Source organism: Oryza sativa, chromosome 3 (assembly GCF_034140825.1).
Source record: "Oryza sativa Japonica Group chromosome 3, ASM3414082v1".
Classification (NCBI taxonomy): domain Eukaryota; kingdom Viridiplantae; phylum Streptophyta; class Magnoliopsida; order Poales; family Poaceae; genus Oryza; species Oryza sativa.
Window position 1 is genome coordinate 35,228,838 of NC_089037.1, and position 17,918 is coordinate 35,246,755.

General features: G+C 46.1%; 3 protein-coding genes across 4 annotated transcripts; 2 read left to right on the top strand and 1 right to left on the bottom strand.

Annotated features, from left to right (window-relative positions):
- Positions 1-1,899: 1,899 nt before the first annotated feature.
- LOC136355733 (SCAR-like protein 1) lies at positions 1,900-11,224 on the top strand. Of its 2 annotated transcripts, none has more exons than XM_066308612.1 (11): positions 1,900-2,250; positions 3,450-3,613; positions 3,720-3,843; positions 3,919-4,045; positions 4,572-4,633; positions 4,723-5,774; positions 5,918-6,307; positions 6,418-10,379; positions 10,461-10,547; positions 10,636-10,755; positions 10,847-11,224. In XM_066308612.1, exons 1-11 carry the CDS (start codon positions 2,102-2,104, stop codon positions 10,901-10,903), a joined length of 6,294 nt encoding a protein of 2,097 aa, XP_066164709.1. In that variant the 5' UTR covers positions 1,900-2,101; the 3' UTR covers positions 10,904-11,224. The 2 variants fall into 2 exon arrangements, with proteins under 2 accessions (XP_066164709.1, XP_066164710.1); XM_066308613.1 differs by having other exon boundaries at positions 5,993-6,307.
- Positions 11,225-11,959: 735 nt separating this feature from the next.
- Positions 11,960-13,069, bottom strand: LOC4334571 (CASP-like protein 4B3). Its single transcript, NM_001418910.1, has 3 exons — positions 12,696-13,069; positions 12,480-12,618; positions 11,960-12,370 (listed from the first exon to the last, which is right to left on the bottom strand). The coding sequence occupies exons 1-3, from the start codon at positions 12,959-12,961 to the stop codon at positions 12,179-12,181; spliced, it is 597 nt and encodes a 198-aa protein (NP_001405839.1). The 5' UTR covers positions 12,962-13,069; the 3' UTR covers positions 11,960-12,178.
- Positions 13,070-15,273: 2,204 nt separating this feature from the next.
- LOC4334572 (amino acid transporter ANT1) lies at positions 15,274-17,413 on the top strand. Its single transcript, XM_015772630.3, has 3 exons — positions 15,274-15,937; positions 16,046-16,729; positions 16,814-17,413. The coding sequence occupies exons 1-3, from the start codon at positions 15,737-15,739 to the stop codon at positions 17,183-17,185; spliced, it is 1,257 nt and encodes a 418-aa protein (XP_015628116.1). The 5' UTR covers positions 15,274-15,736; the 3' UTR covers positions 17,186-17,413.
- Positions 17,414-17,918: the final 505 nt, after the last annotated feature.

Sequence of the window (17,918 nt, forward strand, 5' to 3'; positions counted from 1 at the left end):
AGTACGTGTAAACGACGGGCCTGGATCGTTCATGGAGTCTGGGGGTGTCGCCTCTCCCGGCGACGGCGTCCGTCGGCGACAAGGAGCTATCGGCCAACCCCATCGGGTGGATTGGCGCGCAATTATTCGGCTGACGCTGAATGCCAAAAATCCTGTGTGTCCTACCCGGCGTCCTCGCCTCTGCTCCCTTCCAACAACGCTCACGAACCCTCTGTAGCTACAGACACACACTGCACACATCTCATGGTCCTAATCTGCTAAAATTAGCTTTTTCTCCACCAATTTTCTCTCCGATTTCAAATCCCCAATGACGTAGGAATGGTCCACTTTTCCGATGTCATCCTGTCAACGTTTCCATAATCCGTGATTTGTTCGCAGGTTCAGCAAAAACTTCAGATAAACAAAATGAAGAGTTCAGAGTTTCAGGAAGTTCAGAGTTTCAGAAATATTTCCACCAGGAGACATGAAAACTTTAAGACCATTTGCAATCTCTGATGGAATGATGCATTGAGTCCATCAAATGGCTAGCTTAGCTAGAGCCTGTGACCGACATTGCCAGGACCAAGCAATGATCCTGTCTCGTGATTAGGGAATCAAGAACAGTTAAGCTCGAGATCCTGTAGTATGTATAGGCATTGCTCCAATAGATGCTGAATTGCTGATTGATATAGATCTCAACCAAAACCTAACTGGAAAGGTACAATACAGCCGTACGGGCCACATTAGTGAGAAGAGTATTAGGTAGTACTACCTCTCCTTTAAGTACACTATACTTAGATGAACAGGGCAGCTAATTACTCTACTCCACTGTATGTGGAAAGTACTCCGAATTAGCAGCAAGATTACTCCAAATTAACAAGCCTTGACTGCAACTTATGCTTTGTTTCGTAGATTATAGCAGTATCTCATTGGGTTGTGCAGGGCACACACACCATAGCAAAAAGGTTAATCAAACTTTAAGCAAAAGCAAAATATAACTTGACCTAGAACTGATAACAATCCCTTGTTTTATTTTTCCACTTCATTTTCTATCTCATGTTCCAAGTGATAGTAACTAGTCGTAATTTGAGAGCTCGTTTTCTTCAAGGGAAGTAAAGATCACCAACGAGACAAGCTAACAACTACTGCTGCTGCACAGCAATTGGTTGATCGGCAACATCAAATTCTAATCACTGAAAAGCTACACAATTAAGCGACAAGTGCAATGGCTAATGACAAATCAATGAACATACACAGATACACTACACATTTGTACAAGGAGTACTGTATTTGCCAATCTCATTCTGAACCCTGATTCGCCTTTACTTTTGGCTAATGATGACGATGTATCAATGTTGGAGCCTCACCAAACGCACTTAACTATGGTTAGTTGCTGCTTGCTTATCTGGTTTTTAAAGAAGTATAAACCAGATGATGAATAATAATAATTTATAAATTCAAGTACAACTATACGTATACGGCTCGCCATCACAAATAGCCTAATGTTTTTGTACTGAACTGAATTAAATATTTACCACCGGACCTGCCAGCTCAGCACGGTTCAACCTGGGACCCCCACCGTCAATGCCTAAACTAACCCCTCGGTTTAACCCCCCAACGATATCTGCACGGATTAATTAATTAATAATAGCCCTACCATTTCGCCATCATGTTGTACTAGTACGTCACTGAAATCGTGGGCCCACCGTGCGGGTACCTGGTGGGGCCCACGTGGGCAGCGAGTGAGGCTGGTGGTGGGATCTCGAAGTGGGAGCAAATTGAATAATATCTCACGGGTTTGGGAGAGGGGTGTGGGGGGCCCACCCGTCAGTGACGCGCGTGATGCGCCGGGGGAAATAAGAATGTGTTCTCTGACGCGTACCCCGTATAAATCTCGTTACTCCCACCTCTCTCCTCCTCGTCTTCCTCACTTCCACTTAGATAGATGAATTTATATTTTATTTTTTTACGCGCTAAATCCACCCGCGAAATCTACCCGCGGATGCGAGCGAGCGGGCGCCGCTGAGGTGGTGGTGGTGGTGGAGGTGGCTCCAATGGCGGAATCGTGAGGGGGTTGAGGAAGGAGGAGGGAGGAGGAGGGAGAGAGAAGGGGGGAGCGGAGATGATACGGTACCAGATACGGAACGAGTACGGGCTGTCGGATCCGGAGCTGTACGCGCCGGGGGAGAAGGATGACCCGGAGGCGCTCCTCGAGGGGGTCGCCATGGCGGGGCTCGTCGGCGTGCTCCGCCAGCTCGGGGATCTCGCGGAGTGAGTACCACTGGCTTTGTTCTTTGTTCTTTTTCCTGTGTGGAGAGATGCTAGGGTTCGTGTTAGCGAATGAGCGAGTGAGTGAGTGGCCTCGCTGTGGAGTTTGCAAGTTTCTGGATGTGTTTTGGACTTATGGTACGGTCGATTGAGATGCGGTGTGTCGGTGTTTGAATTTCTTTTTGTGTGTGTTCATCTGCTTTTGGGATGTTTCTATGTACTAGATAACTCGATGGTTTTGGAAACACTTTAATTCAACTTTGTTGCGCTCATTTACTCAATTTCATGGCATCAGTTGGTCTTAGAATTTGCTTCACCTGTTGAATTTGTTACAAATTTTGGGGAGACCACGAGGGATGTATTCTGAGTCCAGTTTGAGCATGTAATTGGATTTCCAAATTTGGGTTGAGTCATGACGTTTTTTTTCCTTCGCAAATGGGGGTTGTGAGTTACATTTGCATCCCTTTCGGGCTAGCAAGATGGGCCACTGCAGATATTGCTTTTTTTAGTCTTCATTGCACGCTTTGCGGATTTCAGGATAGTTCCTTCTTTTTCGTAGTGCAATTGATAGCTGTTTTAGTGAGTGAAGAGATTAGACATTAGACTAGAGGGTACATTGTTGTATTTGGGAATAGAAGAGAAAATTAACACTGCAGCTAATTTCTGTAATTTGGGAAGGGTATTCAACCTTGTTAATTTTGTCTATTGCGGAGTGTTGGAAATGCTGCATAGTTTGGATTTTGTTAGATGAGGGACAAAGACATTTCATTGTGAACTTCATAATAGAGACGAAAGTTCTAGAGAGTCAGATGAGAGCGCCTTTCATATATATTTTCTTTTGAAGGAATAGTTGTAGTGTTTTCAACTCAATTCGGTCAGTATCTAAGTTCAACACTTCGTAAAATTTAAAGCATTTTGTTTTTTTTGAAAAGTTTCTATTATATACCGTGTCATCATTTGGAACTGGTGATTGCAAAACTTTTGCTGGCTTTTGACAGGCTCTTTGTTGGTGAGGTTTGTCTTATAAGCTTTGTTGTATGACATTTTAGTTGTACTGTCTGCAACAAAGATATGCCTGTTGTTGATTATTGATGTTTTCTTACAGATGTAGTAATATTCCTGTTGAAACATCTTGTCATACAGACCATGCCACTATTCCTCTTTTACTTAAGAACTTATGTATTTCCCTCTTGGAAACAAAGGTTTGCAGCTGAAATATTTCACGACCTGCATGAAGATGTGATGGCCACTGCTTCTAGAGGGCATGGTTTAATGCTTCGGTTGCGACAGTTAGAGGCAGAATTTCCTGCAGTTGAGAAGGCCATTATATCCCAGTCTGACCATTCAAATTACCCACATGATGACGGTTAGTTGAAATTTGAAAAAAAACAGAGACTATATGCCTGCCCTGCTTGTTGTTTTCTTTATGGTATGGTTCTTACTTGAAAAATTCTTGGTACATTCTCTTGTAGGTGTTGAGTGGCACACAAATCTTCAGATTGATCAAAATATGATTACTCAAGGAGATATGCCCCGTTTCATTTTGGATTCATATGAAGAATGCCGTGGCCCACCACGTTTATTCACATTGGATAAGTATGGAAATGCTGTTTTTTCATGAGGATTAACCAAATACGTTGTTGGTATTTACACGCTAGGGTTGTTCTTCAGGTTTGATGTTGCTGGTGCTGGGGCCTCCTTGAAACGATACTCAGACCCATCTTTCTTCAAGACAGAACATTCCTCGGACATGATAGAAACGGATGCTGTGATAGAAAAGAAGCCCCGCAAAATTAAGGTAATAATTAATCCTCTATTCTTGCCTGATTATTTTTCACTTCGCCTGGGAGCCTTCAGGAAGTACACCTAATAGTTTCGTGTGCATGAAATGAACGCGATGCTAGCTGATGTTGTTTTGTATTAAATGTAATATTTTTGGTAGTCAGCAGTAATAAATATCTTTGCCTGACAGTATTGGTTTTTGCAATGGTAGGACTTACTAAAACGTTCTTTTTGCATGTCAAATAAAAATCGGGTCAGTTAAATTGCACATGAAAAAATACAGCAGATGGAAAAGAAAAAGGCATGCTGACCTTATTATTTGAAATGTAAATCCAGACCTGATAAATTTTGGAAGGTTGTCCAAGTTAAAATGCCCATTTGTTTAGTTGCTAATATGTTATTACCACAACTTGCGTGAAATATAAGCCTGTCCTGGGAACACCCCTTGACCATTTGTGTTCATTGTTGTTTCTGAATATATATGGATCTTTGTGGTTTTAGTTTTCTTGGATTTACGAACTTATTGATACCTTTCATTTCAGAAAAAAGCTTTGCGTTGGAGGAAAGGAGAAACACTCGAATCATTGCTTATCGCAAACTCTGAGTAAGTCTAGTGCATTTTGATTGGTCATGTACATAATAATCACAAAAATCATGTAGTGATACAATATCATTTTGTGTAAAAATCGGCAGATCCCACACTACCTCAAAGGATCGATCATCTAGAAAAGTTCCACCAAGGACAACAAAGTTGAAATACAGGTATCCTCGGGAGTCTGATCATAAGAACATTAGCAGAATATGCAGAGAGCATCTGCAAGAAATAATCTCATCACAACAAAAGATCTTCTCCAACTATTCTTCGAGGTACTACCATCCAAAGTTTAGATTAACTGAGTCAAGTGAAACGGCATCCTCATTTGGAGAAATAGATAATTTCAGTGCTCGTGCTCAATCTTCTGCTAAACTTGAACTGACTAAGGTTGTTCCAATAAACGAGTTTGATACCAAGGGGATCGCACCTACACACATTAATGGTTCAGATTGCCTGGAGGCCCTGGAGGCAGATGATAGGCAATTACAGGCTACACAGCATGAACCTGACAAAGTGGAAGACGTCTGTAAGAGATCTCTTGTGGAACAAAATGCCATGCTCTCCAACTCTGATAGGATGCAGTCAGTGCAGGAAGAGAATCTTCTATCAGCTATGGTCCCTGCTGATCAAAATGATGATCGCTGCAGACCTGATGACACTGGTAGTGATCAGGAGAACTTCGTGGACGCTCTTAATAACATGGAATCAGAGGGTGAAGCACATGCTGAGATGAAAATAAAAAAGGACCCTGGTGCCAAGATGGAATTGGATGAATTGAACTTTCACCGCGATGAAGGTGAAAATGAACGGCACACAGAGTTTTCAGAACTAGGTCATGTAATAGACTCATCACCATGGTTGAATGATTCATACAATGGTGGAGAACCAAACCATGCAATATCTTCTAATACAAATTTCAGTGGTGTTGATTGCACCAATGATGAAGAGCCTTCTAATGATGTTGACCTAATGGAAATGGATGTCAGCTCATCATCCAGTGTATTCTCTGACGACAATGATGTTTTTAGGACCAATGGTAATATGAATGGTTTTCAACAATACCAGGAGGCATCTTTGTCCAATGATCATCATGCTGTGATTGCCCATAGTTCTGATAAACAGTCATCCCAGAAATCTAGTGGCTTGGATGGTAATTCTTACATTCTAAGTATCTAGTTTTTTATACAAAAATATGATCCCTCTGTTGGAGGATGATAAAAACATCATTAGTTTTTTTTATTTATTGTTCTTATATTTATTTTTACCTACATAGTTATTGTCATGTGATGTCAGGTTCCTCTATCGAAAGCAATGATTTTATTGAAAAACCATTTCACTCATTGGAGGATGATAAAAACTTTGCACCAGATGGTACTTCTGTGATATTGGGCAGACCTAATGATGTATCACAGTGTGAAGAAGAAATTGAAGTTGGAAATGCTGATGATTCATTGCTGCAACCTACCATTTCCAATCAAGAAGTACATAGGTCCAATAACCAACTTGAAGGTGTGGCTATGCACGCAAGCATTTCATCTGGAAAAGTTGCATCTTTCCCTGATATGGATCCTGGTATGTGCACAAAGGACTTGGAGTTGGACAATGTTTTAGTTCCTAAAGAAACTGTTGCAAATACACCCCCAACAGGTTTAGGTACTGATCATATCCACGAGCATGTGGACGGTAAGCCATTTGTTTGTTTATCTGTCTTCAACATCTTGCATTTTATTATATTTAAATGCTTTATTTAGTTGGGATATTTCATTTCATTAAATGAAACCTTATTATTGCAGAGCTTGATTCGGGAGTTGCACCAATCAATTCAAGCATTCAGAGTGATTCGACATATGAATCAGATGATGATGACATGGCTGAAGATTTGAACTCTCTACCAGAAGATGATCTATATAAGCATGACGTAGAGGACCTATATAAGCATGTTTTAGAGGATGATGGAATAATTGCGCTAGGAAAAGGGCCTTGTTCCACTAGGGCCAACATGCATCAAGAGGACCCTATGGAAGTCTCTGATGTGCGTGGGGACTTCTCTAATGGTCAAGAGCTCCCAGTACTCACTGAAACTGCATCTCCTCAAGGAGAATTAGTAGGAGGAGGAGAGCTCCCATTACTCACTGAAACTGCATCTCCTCAAGGAGGAGAAGAAGATCTTGCAGATGAGGTGGTTGTGATCTCTTCTCGTGATCTGAATGATGAGAAGAAGCCATCGTTGGCTGAGGTCCCACTAGCTTGCGGTGATGCCTCTCTGCTTGACAGTAGTGCTTCCTGTTTGGAACATGACGAGTCTACTGAAACAGGAGAAATTGCAAAAAGTGATGAAGTTCTGGTCAATGTTGAGGTTGCAGAAGAATCCATCACTGGCAGGTTTACTGATGACATGACACCTTTTCAAGAGGATCTTCCTGATGGTGCCAAATATAGTGAGGATGCAGAATTTTTGGCTAATCCTAGGGTGGACAACTCTAGGCACGATGTGCAATTACAGTCTAGTTCCCCTTGCAGGGAAGAGTTGGAAACAGTGAAAGCTCCATGTGAAAATCTTTGTGCATTAGATGAATCAAGAGAGCATATATTCGAGAAAAGTGTGTTGCAGATAAACAATCTTCCCCAGCATATTGAAACAAAAAATACAGGTGAAGCATGTAGTGACATTGATGATATTCAACATCTTTCAGCATTGCATTGTCCGAAAAATCCTGTTTGTCAAGAGGAATTACCAGACGAGACCAATCTTAGTGCTGACGTTCAGTATCATTGTGATGTGGAGAAGGGTGGTGCAGTAATCTTGAATAGTAAAATGGTGGAAGAACAACCAGAAAATATTGATTTGGTGAGGGAGCCTCGTGCTCAAGATTCTTTTGGTACAAACCCATTCATGGATCCTGGGTACAAAGCGAATCATGCTCTAGCTGATCCGTGTCCTAGCTATCAACCATGTTTCTCTGAGGAAGAACAGGATTTTATTTCAGAACTATTAATCCCTCATGGTAATATGGGAATCGAAGACCTGAATCCGGTTCCGGTTGCTGATTCCCTCTGGGAACCTGCAACTCCACCTGATGAGGTGCCATTGCCATCAGAAGTTATGACTGAGGAGGACTTCAGATCGTTCTGCCATGAGTACCACGAGATGGATCTGACAGCAACGCCTGAAAGTATTGATGATAAACCAGCCTCAGATTCTAATGTCGTCTCAAGTAGTTTGGTGACCAGTGAGTCGGAGTTCCTCTATTGTGTCTCTGCAGTACGGACAGGAGTGGACCAGGAGGAATCCAGGGATGCTCCAGATGATACATTGATGCACTTTTCTGCCAAAGCGGATCCTGATGACAAGGCAGCAAATTCTGACTTAAAATCCGATGAGCCCTTCATTGATGAGAAAATTCATGAATTAGGTGTCCCTTCTGTTCCAATGGAACTAGAGGTGGAACAACATGCCTTGCATGAGGTTGATTCTCATGGTGATTCCCAGTTGTTGGATAATGACATGATCGATGAAACATGTAGCTCTCCTTCAGGCAACAGTATTGCAGTGAAAGATAAACAGGAAACCTGTGCCAATCTTGTTTCACGTGCTTTTATTAATGAAAGGACAGATGAACTAGAAGTTCCTGTGAGTAACTCCGTATTGTTGGAACCATCAGAAGAAGTTCATGACTCGGATGAATATAATTACCAAGATGTTCCATGGTCTTCAACTGATGAGGGGAGAGATGAAGTGGATGCCCATCCGTTGAGCAAACGAATTCAAACCCAGGGATCAGAAGCTCTTGTTTTAGGCGAACTTGATTCTCGAGCTGTTCCATCTTGCTCTGTTAATGAGATGGCAGATCATGTAGATGCCCCTCCTTTGAGTACTGTTCTTGAAGCAGAACAGGAACCAGAAGATTGTATATCAGGAGAGCATAATTCTCAAGTCACCAAATCTTCTTTGGTTGATGAGAAGATAGGTGAACTGGATGATGCCTCTCCATTGAGCAATACTCTCCTAGCGGAAATGGAGAGAGAAGTTTGTGTCCCAGGAAAATCTGCTTCTCAAATCGCTTCATGTTCTCCAACACCAAGTAATGAGAAAATAGATGAACTAAATGCCCCTCCGTTGAGCAGTTCTGGTTTAATAGAACTCGAGTCAGAAGACAGTGTCTCTGGTGATCTTGATTCCCAAATCATTCCGTGCTCTTCACCTAATGATAAGACTAATGAACCAGATGGTGCTACATCAACTCATGTTCTTCCGGTGGAGTTAGAGCAGGAAGTGTGTTCATTCCCAGAATTGGATTCTCTAGTTGCTCCATGTTCCTTGAATGATGATAAGGTTTGTGAGCTAGATGAACCTCCATGCAAGCAATTGGAATCAGAGAACGGATCTTATTGCTTGCCTCAAGTTGATTGCCAAATCGAACCATGTTATTCAGAATCAGTTGTACTATCTGAGGCATCGACAATGTCTTCTGCTAATGCCATGCCAAGTACTGAGGAAACATATCGGTTGTCGTCTCCTGTTCCACCACCCAACGAACCGTTTTCAAATGTTTCCTATGAAGATCCTCAAAAACCACCACCTCTCCCTCCTCTTCTATGGAGGCTTGGAAAGCCTCGCTTAGGAATTGCAAGTACAAAAGGCCATATGCTTGAGCCTGAAAGAGGGAAAGGTCCTGTTTTGCATACTTCAGATGCAGGGATGGATAATATGCCAGGTTGCCTAAGTGGAATGACTGAATCAATAGAGCCGGTTTCCTCTCAAGAGATCAAAGAGAGGCATCTAGATCCTATATTAGACAATAATGAGCGAGGAGTAGAGTTCAGAAGATTGGCTACACCTCCGACAGCAAATGATGTTGCAGTGACTGAACATGTTCAGTTATTTTCAGATGCTTGTGAGAACATTAAGCATCAGGAGCGTGTGTCTTCATCAGAAACAGAGGCTGAGGAACATCAGAATGGCACTGGGATCACAGATGTAATGGATTCACACCCACCAAAACCATTGTTTCTAGTTCCATCAATCAGCCAGCAGGGCCTTCAGGGGTCCGTTTTTCCTTCGGATACTTCAGACAATGGTGAGCATTCTAGTTATACTTCTCGAGCGGTATCAGAGGATGAAAAAACAGTGGATGACCACAATGCTGCATGTGCCATGGACTTGCACATAACAAGCTCTTCAGCATCAAGTCATGTTTCAGAGAATGGGTGTAACCAGCAATCTCATGGTGAATCGCTCCCAGTGACTTCAGTTGATAAAGTGCATACTTCAGATGCATCATGCGAGGACAACAAACTAAAAAACCATTTTATCACAAGCGAGGTGTGTTCAGACGCAACAAATCTTTCTGCATCAGGCTTGCTGACGGAAGAAGAAAATATCCATAATGTGGAGGATCAGTATGAAGGCCCATTACCTAGTGAAGAATCATCAGGATGTCTAGATTACCCACATGATGACCACAATTCGGAGAAAGAAGACATACACCAGCCAGATGGGTATGCAGCAAGCCCTGGCAATAATAACCACTTTGATAGCTCTCATGAAGGTGGCTATTTACATGCCGAGCAGCCACCAGTCATGGGCTGGACTGTGAGACCCCAGATGCTTCATCCAAATTACGGCATCTCAATGGAAGAGAACCAATTTGAACCAAAGGTTGAAGATCATCTACTAATCAAGAAACCAGTTTCAATTAGAAATATCCCAAGGAATCCACTGGTTGATGCTGTTGCTGCCCATGATAGAAGCACGGTAGGTGCCTTCATTGTGAGCGCCTACGTTTCATATGTTCCTGTATTTTCCCCTAACACCACTTGCTCTTTCTTTTTGTAGATGCGGAAGGTTTCAGAACTTGTGGCCCCAACTGATAAGTCAAAACCTAATGAAAGAAACCTGTTGCTAGAGCAGATAAGGAACAAGGTTGGCAATAAAATGCGCTCTCTCTCTCTCTGACCATCCTCTCTCCTCTCCACTCTCTAACTTGTTTGCTGTTTGCTCTCATAATCAGACCTTCAACCTGAAGCCGGTGAGTTCAGCTAAGCAGCCAACAATCAGAACCCCTCCTAGAGCCTCAACAAGGAACTTGAAAGTTGCTGCCATAATAGAGAAAGCGAACGCCATACGACAGGTTATCCATCTCTGCAGTGAAATTCCATAGTTCCCATCTTGATATTGATATCTTCCGTTTACTTATCTGTCATGGCTATCTTATGGAGCAGGCGGTTGGAAGCGACGATGAAGACGGAGATAATTGGAGTGAATCGAGTGACACATGAACGCGCACATTTTGCCCCATTTTTGTGGCTGGAAGGTGCCGAAACTTCACGAAGCTCCTGCCTTCCTGGACAGGCTGCACAGCCAATCTCATCTTTTGGATAGCGTTGCTAGTCTTGTGTATAGTATATGCCCATACATCTTGTCTTTTTTTGCATTCTTTTAGCCCGCATTTGTATGTATACTTTCCTCTCCCAGCAGCAAAGGCTGCTGATGGTAGTCATGTTCCGAGGACTGTATTATTCAGGCCTATATGTAAATTATCAATCTGTTTGTTTCAGTTAAAGCTGATTTATCTAACATGACAGTCATCTTTGTGTTTAGTTGTGATCTATATGTTGTACCCCTCCGTTTTTTAATAGATAACGCCGTTGACTTTTTCTTATGTTTGACCATTCGTCTTATTCAAAAAATTTACATAATTATAATTTTTTTTATAAGTTGTTTTATCACTCATAGTACTTTAAGTGTGATTTATATCTTATACATTTGCATAAAATTTTTGAATAAGACGAATGGTTAAACATGTGAGAAAAAGTCAACGGCGTCATCTATTAAAAAACGAAGGTAGTATAAATATTGTGCAGTTGCTTACATTTAGGGCTTCTTTGAATCGCAGGAATGAGAAAACATAGGAATAGGAAAAACGTAGGATTTTGATAGGAATATAAGTGTAAAACAGAGGATTGCAAAACACAGGAAAAACACAGGAATGGTCGTTTGATTGGACCGCAGAACACAGGAAAAACACAGGAATGGTCGTTTGATTGGACCGCAGGAAAAACGCAGGAATTAGAGGAGAGATAAAGACTCAGAAAGTTTCCAAAAGGTTTTACCTCATGTTAGAATTCCTCCAAAACTTTCATGTTAGAATTCCTCCAAAACTTGCATGGCATTAGGCAATCCATAGAAATTTCATAGGATTCCATAAGATCCATTTCTTTGATATATTAGAATTCCTCCAAAACTTGCATGGCATTAGGCAATCCATAGGAATTTCATAGGATTCCATAAGATCCATTTCTTTGATTCAAAGGGTTATATAGAAAAAATTCCTATAGGAATAAAATCCTCTAAAATATGAATTTCCTTTGAATCAAAGGGGGCCTTACAGGATACAGTCATACACCCGTTTGTTAACTGATTCAAAAACTGGGTGTATTCAGACGAATTCAGAACCGTGTTTCACAAACTAGGTTTGAAATGAATCAAGGAACATGGTACAGTGCTGCAATGTGATGTGACACAGGGAATGGCTATGGAGATATACGCAGAAGCTATACAAGAACTTCCATGGCAAGGTTGTAACCGGAGACGAGAGCGGAAAGGCCGGCGGCCAAGAAGGCGAGGAACGCCATGCTGATGGCCGCCGCCGCGGAGTCGGTGAACAGGTTGTCGGCGGCCTGACGCATGTAGTCCGTCACCGGCGCCGCCGCCGACAACGCCGACATCAACAGGTAAGCGACGACCTGACGATGACATGATCCAAGTTGGTGGCGGTGGTTGGATCGGAGCATTGCAAATTCCAAGTAATAAAAAAAATGAAGCTGTGCACATGTATATGTACGGTACACCTACCTGATCTCCGGCGAAGTCAACGACGGCCGCCGCCTTCCTCCCCGCGATGACGTCCCGTCCCCAGCTGAGCCGGTGAACGTCGCGCGTGACCTGCGCCGTGGTGTACAGCACGGCGATGATCGAGATGCCGAGGCAGTAGCTGCACGGGAAACGATCGATCGGAGGTTAGGTTGAGAAGACGGCGGAGAAACTGTGGAAATTGCAGGCGGAGAGGACGTGTATTCCGGGTAGTTGTCGAAGTCCTGGGCGCCGCCGTGGCCGTGCTTGTTGGACGCCATGACGACGAGGGCGAGGAGGGAGAAGAGCCACGCGACCGCCCGCAGCAGCAGCCGCGCCCGCGCCGCCGCGGGCTCCATCTTCCACCGCTCCACGATCGACCTCGACACCGGCACGCTGCCGTCGGCGGCGGCTGCGGCGCCGGCTGGTCCCGGACCCGACGCGTCATCACGGCCGTCGCCGGCAGGCGGGCCGGACGACGACATCGGCGTCGGCGACGGGCGGATCGTGTTCGTGTGGCGTACGCGTCATCTTCCTCGGATGGTGACTTGCCGGCCAAAAGCTCGCCTCGTTGGCGGTGGGGACGCTACGGTCCATGAGCTTAGTTGGCTCAGTGGATGCGGAAGCAGTACCACAGTGAGATAGGTAATGGGCCGCACCTAGGCATGGGCCATGGGCCACACGGTGAATTCAATGGGCCACGTGAGAGCGTAGAAACTGGGTAGATAACCTGTGAGAGTTTTTTTTTTTGAAAAAGTCCAATTTGACTCCCTTAATTGTACGCCGAATCTAATTCATACCCCTTAACCCGAAAACCGGATAGGACGACTCCCCGAACTAATGAAACCAGTGCAATTTGACTTCCTCAGCGGTTTTGGAGGACGGTTTTGCTAACGTGGCGCTGACGTGGCAGTGTTGACCCGGTCTTCGTCCCACGTGGCGCTGACGTGGCATTAGAATTGAAAAAAAAAATCAGTGGGACCGATCTGTCATTCACACAAAAAATAATGTGAGACCAACTGACATGTGGGGTCCACATGTCATCTTCTCTCATTCCCTCCTTTCTTCTCCCTCTCTCCCCTCTCTCTTTCTCTCCCCCTCTCTTGGTCGGAGTGGTGACGGCGACGGCGGCATGCGGGCGAGGGCCACAGCGGTGTTGACGGTGGCATGCGGGCAAGGACCAGAGCGGTGGTGACAGCGGCATGTGGGTGAGGACCACAGCGGTGGCGACAGCGGCATGCGGGCGAGGACCAAAGCGGCGGCGGCGGGCAGGAGGCGGGGGATCCAGGCGGCGTTGTTGCTGGAACCACGCCCACGACGGCGTCGCCAGACGAGCACGGGGAGCTTGGCCTCGGCAATGGCGGCAAAGTAGTCGAGGCAGAGGAGCGTAAAGACGTTGGGGGAGATGGCGCGGTCATGGGAGGCAGCGTCGGTGGAGCGCAACGCCGCCGAGCTCATGTGCGCCCTCCGCGCCGTTGTGATACTCCTCTACCTCCATCGCCGCTAACCGAAGCACCGCCGCCTTCCTAGGCTATCGCCGGTTGTGGAGAAGGGAAAGGGGAGAGGCAGCGCCGCCGAGATCTCGCTCACCCTCCGCCGCCGAGCTCGGGAGCGTCCTCCACGCTATCGAGCTACTCCTCTACCTCCGCCATCGCCTGCCGAAGCGCCGCCGTTGTCCGAGAAGAGATAGGCAGCGCAGCGGAAGGGGGGAAGCGGACGCAGACGACGATGACGACATGGATATGGCGAGGTGGAGCTGGAGGGGGTGGTGGACGCTCTAGCGCCCGCCTCCCGTACGCCGCCGATCTGTCTCTAGCCCCGCGCATACGCCGCCGTCGCCACTCCGGCAGTCCGGCCCCCGCTTGCCGCCGCCATCGATCCCCGCGTGCGTCCGGAGTGGGAGGGGGAGAGAAAAGAGAGAAGGGAGAGAGAGAGGGAGGAGGAAGAAGGGAAGGAGAAGGATGACATGTGGGCCCCACAATATATTTTGTGTGAATAGCAGATGGGTCGCACTGATTTTTTTTTCAATTCTAAAACCATGTCAGCGCCACGTGGGACGAAATCCGGGTCAACACTGCCACGTCAGCAAAACCGCCGAGGGAGTCAAATTGCACTGGTTTCATTAGTTCGGGGAGTCGTTCTATCCGGTTTTCTAGTTAAGGGGTATGAATTAGATTCGGCGTACAATTAAGGGAGTCAAATTGGACTTTTTCCCTTTTTTTTTTCTCCTTTCCTTTTTTTAGTAGGGTGTTCACTCATAGAATTTTATTATTTTTAAGAACTTTTTTTTATTAATGGACCCTTTTAAAACTTATTTTAAAAATTTGAACATTTTGATCATGCTAGCTTGCTTGCGCGTGGTAATTTTATCATGCCACGTCAACCAGAGTGATGTAACAATATTGTTTTGTCATGTCCGGAATAGTCAGATCTTGAAAATAATTATTGGAAAGAATTATTTTTAAATTAAAAAAGTTAAAAAAAAACCCTCACTCATATGGGTTGCAAGTGAATTAATCGAGAGCATCTCAAAAAAGGAGGAGAAAAGACCAGAAAGCACAGAATAGTTCTCTCCTTTGGCACGATTGGCTGCTGCAGCCAGTTCATCATGGTCGTCGGTGACACGCTACCAGCAACATGCCAAAACCACAAACCCCAAAAAAGAACGGTGCGTCGACCTGTTGCTCTCTATACTTGGCCTACTCATCTACTTCCTCCGTTATGTAAGTCATTCTAACATTTTCTATATTAATATTAATATTAATGAATCTAGATAAATATATATGTCTAGATTCATTAATATTAATATAAATATAAAAAATGTTAGAATGACTTTCATTGTGAAATGGAGAAATGTTAGAATGACTTACATTATGAAATGGAGAGAATACTTGACTACTTGTGTCACTCTCCGATCTCCACCAATTCGCCGCGCCCACTCGAAAGCGCACGCCGCCGCCGCCGACGACGATCCTCCCAATCACACAACCCGATCACCAACGACAGTCGACAACAAGACCAGAATAATCCGGTGGAAAAAAAAACACTTTCTTCGCCACCACACACGTTTTTTTTGTCGCTGTCAACAGCATCAGCGTCCCCGCCACCTACCGATCATCATCCTCATCCTCGCGCCAAACCAAAACCTACGTGTCACTCGTCGTCAAGCTCTCCACGATTTTGCAACGTTTTTTTGAGCTCAAAAGATTGGTTGATTGATTGCTTTGGTTGTTGGTTGGGTAGAGTCGTCGCCGGAGTTCATGGGGGCTGAGGCGAAGGCGCCGCTGCTGGAGGGGAGGAGGGGCGCGACGCCGGCGCAGACGCTGGGCAACATCGTCGTCTCCATCGTCGGCACCGGCGTGCTCGGCCTCCCCTACGCCTTCCGCACCTCCGGCTGGCTCGCCGGAGCTCTCGGCGTCGCCGGCGCCGGCGCCGCCACCTTCTACTGCATGCTCCTCCTTGTCAGTAATTACTCACACACGCGCTTTCCTCTGCTTAATTAAGTCGCTTCTAATCACGCGATTAAGTGTAATTAATTTTGTGTGTGTTTTTTTTGGTTCGTTTTGTAGCTGGATTGCAGAGACAAGCTACGGGAGCAAGAAGAGGTGGATCACGACGGCAACTACACCTATGGCGACCTCGGCGAGAAATGCTTCGGCGCCATTGGGAGATACTTCACCGAGGTCACCATCATCCTCTCCCAGACCGGCGGCTCCGTCGCCTACCTCGTCTTCATCGGCCAGAACATCTGCTCCGTCTTCCCCACCACCGCCGCCGGCGGCGAGGAGCCGCCGCGTCGCGTGTCGCCGGCAGCCGTCGTCCTCGCCGTGCTCCTGCCGGCCGAGGCGGCGCTCTCCTTCATCCGCTCGCTGTCGTCGCTGGCGCCGTTCAGCATCCTCGCCGACGCGTGCACCGTCCTCGCCGTGGCCACCGTCGTCAGGGAGGACGTCCAGCTCCTCGCCGGCCGCGGCGGGAGCCCATTCCAGGGGCGGAGCGCCCTCGCGGGGCTCTGGGGCGTCCCGTTCGCCTGCGGCGTCGCCGTGTTCTGCTTCGAGGGGTTCTGCCTGACGCTGGCGCTGGAGGCGTCCATGTCCGACCGGAGGAGGTTCCGCCCCGTGCTCCTCCACGCCATCGCCGGCGTCACCGCCGTCTACGTCTGCTTCGGCGTCTGCGGCTACCTCGCCTACGGCGACGTCACCAGAGACATCGTCACTCTCAATCTCCCCAACAACTGGTCCACCGCCGCCGTCAAGGTCACCACCAAATCAAACATAAATTCTTTTAGAGTTCTTTGATCAAGTTGGCCATCAAGCACGATTTGATTATCCGATTCGCAGATCGTGCTGTGCGTCGCGCTGGCGCTCACGTTCCCGGTGATGATGCACCCGATCCACGAGATCGTGGAGGCGCGGCTGTTCCCGTCGGCGGGCGGGTGGGCGCGGAAGCGCGCGGCGGTGCAGGCGAGCCGCGTGGCGGTGGTGGGCGCGGTGACGGCGGTGGCGTGCTTCGTGCCGGCGTTCGGGGAGTTCGCGGCGTTCGTGGGGAGCACGGTGTGTGCGCTGCTCTCCTTCGTGCTCCCGGCGCTGTTCCACCTCCGCCTCGTCGGAGCGGCGGCGAGCGCGTGGCGGCGCGCGGTGGACGGCGGCTTCTTGCTCCTTGGGCTGGCCTTCGCGGCCCATGGGCTTTACACGGTTGTCTCGGGCCTCTGAACTGGGCCGTAATGGGCTCTCCTCGCCGTCCAATCCCAATCCAGCAGCTTCTCTCTTCCAGTATATATTTTTCCAGACATTTTTCAAGACGTGTATAATGTACTACACTAGATTAGCATACTAGAATTTTTTTTTTCTTCCAATAATGTAAAAGCGTTACATTTGCAGCTAATTTTGCATGTAGGAACACAATTTCCTTATACTTTTTACTACTTTTTCAATAGTTCACTTTTGGTGTCGATTTTTTTTTTAAATAAAACAATAGAAATAGTTTACATCTCTGGCCTTTTTGTCAATAGACACTGTCACTTTTGGTGTCACTGATTGCTGCATTGTACGTACAAGGCTATAAGGGCTCACGTGCTATAGCTTCGGTTAGCTGCACAAGTTGAGGTAGTGAAATGTGCAGGGCAGAGCATGCCAGCTTTGTTCTCAACTGAAACTTTCAATCGATGATCAGGAGCAGGCACACTGCTGATGATAGATGCATGGTCATATGGGCAGTGTGCGCTGGGACACCTGCACATCCATCCATTTGACCTGCTCTGGACAAATAGTTAGATTTACCCCTTTTTTTTATACATGATAAACGGATTACTTTTTTTTTTATCGATTTTGTCTTTTTTTTTCTTTTTTGGAGCGTGCAGCAACAGTTTTTCTCTGTTTGGAGCGTGACTCGAGCAAGAGGAAGGATTGGAAAGAAGAACGACTTAGCCGTCTGCGTTCATAGAGA